Here is a 5,296-nt window from a genome sequence, read left to right as displayed (position 1 = left end):
TCAACATGTTTTTTTGCTTTGCAGTGGAGGTGTAATGATCTACTTTGATCGCATTGAGGTTGTGAACTATCTTGCTCCTTCAGCAGGTAAAATGACTTTTTTGCCATTTATAAAGTAGAACCACTAAAAAGGCTGTTGTTAGGGGTGGACAGCTGGGAACATTTCCCTGGGCCCTGTAATGTGGGAGGGCCCACTAAGAGCCTCTTTGGCATAGCCTACTCGCCAATAAATGTTTTATCCCACTCCCCATGAATTTAAGCAACGAGCCAGACTATGACTGTCATTTATTTTATGTGCCCTATTCATCTCTCTCATAACATCATTGTCTGCTCTGCTGCAGTTTATGGCATTGTGAGAAACTTCACTGCCGACTACGACAAAGCTCTGATTTTCAACAAGGTTCACCATGAGCTGAATCAGTTCTGTAGTGTGCACTCACTTCAGGAGGTCTACATTGGTCTATTCGGTAAGTGATGTGCTGTAATGTCCTAATCAGGGATTGTTGCCATGTTGGGTGATTTGATGCCAGTAAGTTTGGTAAGATTTTGCTTCTTTAAAATCTATATGTCAATGCAACTGCTTTGCATAGACTCCCATTTGAAGTGCATTTCTGTGAATGCAGTTTTTTGTTTTATTTAAATCATTTTATGCATATTTTTCCCTGCTAAAATGTGAAGACACTGAATGTGCAATATATAATTTACTAGGAAGGTTTGGGAATCAGAAAATGACTCCTTCAATTACAGTAATTCCTTACAGTAATTGATTTGAATTTGTAAAAAATATATTTGGAGAATTTTTCTGAGTGAGAACATAATAGCATTAGATTTCATCCATGAATGCACTTCACAATGGTGTGAGGGTAGTTAATAGTAATGGTGTTACAGCCCTCTAGTGGTAATGTGGAGATGTTTGACATGTTGTTAGTGCCATAAGCTTCTCAAGTGATTTTTATGTGCAGTTGTTGTGTGTGATGAGAAAACAAAAAGTTAAGGGTATAAATTCTGTGTACACCTGTCATTCTTTAAGTAGCCTGTTGTTTCTTAGATCAAATAGACGAGAATCTAAAGCTCACGCTGCAGCAGGATCTCACCAGCATGGCACCTGGACTCATCATTCAGGTGGGATTCAACTTGGATTGGTTTGGCAGTTCAATCTTTTTTTCTGTTACATTCCACTGAGTTACGTTCTTGTCGGCATTCCATTTTCTGCACCGGTTATACGTTAACAATTCGTTTGAATGTTAAGGAAAGGAAAGGTAAACATGGGCTTTCATAACTCATTACCAAAACATTCAAGACTTTATTGTTTTGACATTTTGTTAGACCTAAGATAAGATACTGCATATAAGCTCTTTGTGTATTTTGTTCATGTGTTTATCTTTCTTTATTTAGCTTTGGTTTGGCAAGATTCAGATTTCCTTCATCGAATCCCTTTGGTGCTGGACCACGTTTTTTGAGCAAAGACCCTTAAAAACAGCAATTATGATAATCAGCTGTGCAAGCAGTAGATTTCCATTGTTATTGTTTCTCATCTGGTAGCACTAAAAATATGCTAGTCATCAGCTCATTGAGATGATACTGAGATCATCAGTAAGCTGATTCACAATTCCTTGTATTCCTTCCTGAATTCTCTAATGGAGCTTTTGTGGGTAATGTGTCATTCACATGATGCACATTTAGCTGTGATTCACATGAGGAGTATTTGACCATATCCACTAATTTTCCTGAGATCAATGTTGGTTTTGTGTATTCATGCTTCCTGCTGTTTCCCAAGGCCCTTCCAGCAAAAAAATAAAAATGTTAAATTGTTGCATAACAGAGTCTCTTTGTGAGGACAGTGTTCTGCCAAATATCTAATTAAATTTTGTTTATTAACAAAAGTGATGTTTGACTGTCTTCAGTTTTTTTCTCTTACTGTCTCCTCTCTTTGCTTTCTCTTTCTTCTGTTCCTCTCCCTCCTAAGCAGGCAGTCCGTGTCACCAAACCAAACATTCCAGAAAGCATTCGCAGGAACTATGAACTAATGTGAGTTTATGAGAACTTCTTGCATGTTGTATGTAATAGCTGTTAATGATCTGATTGTGTTACAAGGGCCCAAAATTAACACCACCAAACAGTCAATGTACAGGTAATAAATGTTTCTTACTTATCTTATTACAAAGGAATCATATTTTTTCCAAATATAATTATTAATCTACCTACAGAAGAATTAATTACTCGCAGTATCATACACAAAAAAAAATAGCCATTCTCTGTTGATTTTGTTCCTTAATTTAGTTTTGGTGATTAAGTTTGAGGAATATTGCACATATATGTCCAAATAATTGGATAACAATGGCTAACAATGAGGGTAAATTCGGTTAACTTAATAGGTTATAGATTTCTAATAATCTTAGAAAACAGAAGTTAGTATTTTCTGCATTTGTGTATTTTTTTATCACTCATCATTTTCATTAGTGAGACTAAATGTATTATGTTGCAGTTCCTAATAAAGTTACCAGCCAACTGGCAAGTAGCATTGTTCTCACATATGGTGCATGGTGAGTCTTAATTTTGGACCCTGGTTACAGCTTAACTTGTTGTTCTATATCTGAAATGCAAAAATGTATTTTGATCTTTATATAAGACAATTCTGTCAATCCTTATCAGCTGTGTGTGCATGTGTGTCTCTCTCTTAGGGAGAGTGAGAGAACGAAGTTACTGATTGCGGCTCAGACTCAGAAGGTGGTTGAGAAGGAGGCAGAGACAGAGAGGAAAAAGGCTGTCATCGGTGAACAAAGATGTTTTTCCTAGTTTTCAGCCTGATGAGCTGAGCGGGTTCGGTCATATGGGTTGGATTTAGATGAAGTTGTAGTTCATATAAAAGTGAAAGAATGTTGCTCTGTTTTTTTTTATGTGTGCAGAGGCAGAGAAGGTGGCTCAGGTGGCTGAAATCAAATTTGGACAGAAAGTTATGGAAAAAGAAATAGAGAAAAAGATCTCAGAAATTGAAGGTAGGTGAATGTGTTGTCATGTTCCCTCCGAGGACTTAGACTGCAGTGTAGGAAAATGAAAACATCCCTGATTAAACATGGGGCATTTGGGCCCTGGTCGTATCAAAATGTAAAATTAACGTCAAAATTAACTGTCAGTGTTCGGAAGAAATGACCTCATAGCATTACAGTATATACCTGGTTCATTAATAAAATATAACATCATACAAAAGAAAAACATATACACTGCCATTTAAAAGTTTGGGGCCAGTATATTTTTTAAAGAAATAAATATTATTTTTTTTAGCAATTAAATTGATTATTATGTATTACATTGATCAAAAGTGACAGTAAAGACATTCATGAAGTTACAAAAAGATTCTATTCGAATAAATGCTACTCTTTTAAACTTTCTATTAAACAAAATTTCAGAAGAGTAATGTATCACAGTTGCCACAGAAATAGTGAGCAGCACAACAATTCTCAACATTGACAATAATAAGAAATGTTTCTGTTAATCAGCATATTAAAATGATTTCTGAAGGATCATGTGACACTGAAGACTGTCAGAAAATTCAGCATTCCCATCACAGGAATCAATTACATTTTGAAATATTGTAAAACTTATTTAAAATTGTAATAATATTTCACAATTTCACTGTTTTCCTGTGTTTTTGATCAAATAAATGTAGCCTTGGTGAGCAAAAAAGACCTGTTTAAAAACATTAAAATCTTACCGACCACTTTTAAACTTTTTAAACCAGCATACATGAACTCGTCAGATGATCGGGGCCGGCTCCAGGCATGGGCAGGGGTGGGCTGAGCCCACCCAAATGACTGTCTCGCCCACCCAATCAGAATTAGGTAACGATTGCGTAAATTTTTTATGCAGTAATTAAAACCAATCTGAAGCGGACTGTATTTAAAGAAGTTTAAGATATCTGGACAGGATATTCAGCCCTTGTGGGTTCTTTACCAATCAATCATGCGTACAAAATGACATGGCACCTCACTTCATTCAAACAGTACTAGCACAATGGCACCCAAAGAAAATAATGAATGAATAATTTTGTACTGTAACGTAGTATTATCATTTTTATTTTCAGCGTGCTTTGTGATAAAATTGCTTGTTTAGCCTTCAATCATTTGAAACTGGTTGAGTCTGACATGTTCTTTTGGTAAGTGTGCTTGAATATGTGATATCTTTTTGCAGTAATGCAAAAATTGCATTGCTAAAAATGAATTCTGTCATTGTTTACTCGCCTATATGTCATTCAAAACTTGATTCAATAAATATATAAAAGGTACATTTATAAAGAATATACTGGACACTGTTTTCAACAGGGCCGGCTCCAGACATGGGCAGCTGTGGGCTGAGCCCACCCAAATGACCGTCTTGCCCACCCAATCAGAATTAGATAAAGATTGCGTTAATTTTTTTATGCAGCAATTAAAACCAATCTGAAGCGGACTGTATTTTAAGAAGTTTAAGATATAGCTGGAGACTGCCCCAACAATAATAAAATAACATCAGAAAATTGAAGCATTTTTCTTTTATTAGCTGAATGCAAGGCGCGCTGAATTTATGCAGAGCTTCAGTCTGTTGCAGAAAAGCAGAGGCTGACGACGAGCGAAAACGGGCAGAAATATTTGCACGCTATCACGGGGAGTTTGTGAGTTACGGGGAGTTTAATAGGCTACATGAATATGTATCATAGCCTACCACAGAAATTACCTGAGCAGTTTAATGTTTAAAAAAAAAAAACACTCATACAATAGCATGCATTCATTGCATGGACGGGGCAAGAGCAAAATATAAGCATCTAAAATGCATGTAGGCTTAGGCTATACAATTCAGTTGAAAGCTTACCCCTTTTGGCTTGCTGTTGCTGTTAATGCTAAATGTAAGAATGAAAACAAAGTAAAGAGTGAAATGAAAGTTGCGTTCGTTACTATAGCAACAGTCGGTGCGAAATGTAGCGTTCCCCTTCTATGACATAAACGACCAACAATAGGCTATCCAGTGATGCAAGCTATTCTACTTTTTTTTTTTTTTTTTTTTTTGGTCAAAATCCGCATTTTTGAATGGAAAGTAGGTCTGCCATTTACATGATTCATGTAATTCATAATTGATTATGACGAAGCATTTTTCTGTTTTGCATTTTCAACAATACAACGGAAATTGAATGGGCGCATATTTTAAAATAAAAATATTATTTGCCGTTCAGATTGATTACTTTACAAAAATTCTTGTTATTTTTTCTTCTTTTAATTTATTCCCCTAAATCAATTTAAATCCTTTATTTATTTAGTTTCTTTAAA

The 5,296-nt window shown here is 35.6% G+C and overlaps 1 protein-coding gene across 2 annotated transcripts in view; it reads left to right on the top strand.

Annotated features, from left to right (window-relative positions):
* The window catches only part of LOC107655923 (erlin-2-like), an 11,906-nt gene that overhangs the window by 2,497 nt on the left and 4,113 nt on the right, over positions 1 to 5,296 (top strand). Inside the window, exons 5-10 of one of the 2 annotated variants that reach the window (XM_016443546.1) lie at positions 25 to 86; positions 341 to 466; positions 1,048 to 1,121; positions 1,966 to 2,027; positions 2,681 to 2,772; positions 2,906 to 2,995. In XM_016443546.1, the coding sequence (XP_016299032.1) occupies positions 25 to 86; positions 341 to 466; positions 1,048 to 1,121; positions 1,966 to 2,027; positions 2,681 to 2,772; positions 2,906 to 2,995 (506 nt within the window). The remainder of the gene's footprint in view (positions 1 to 24; positions 87 to 340; positions 467 to 1,047; positions 1,122 to 1,965; positions 2,028 to 2,680; positions 2,773 to 2,905; positions 2,996 to 5,296) is intronic. The other variant, XM_016443547.1, reaches the window with a different exon arrangement.

The sequence above is a fragment of the Sinocyclocheilus anshuiensis genome, unplaced genomic scaffold (genome assembly GCF_001515605.1).
Source record: "Sinocyclocheilus anshuiensis isolate Anshui unplaced genomic scaffold, SAMN03320099.WGS_v1.1 scaffold860, whole genome shotgun sequence".
NCBI classification, from domain to species: Eukaryota; Metazoa; Chordata; class Actinopteri; order Cypriniformes; family Cyprinidae; genus Sinocyclocheilus; species Sinocyclocheilus anshuiensis.
Note: the sequence above shows the minus strand (reverse complement) of the source record. Positions and strands in the feature narration are given on the sequence as shown.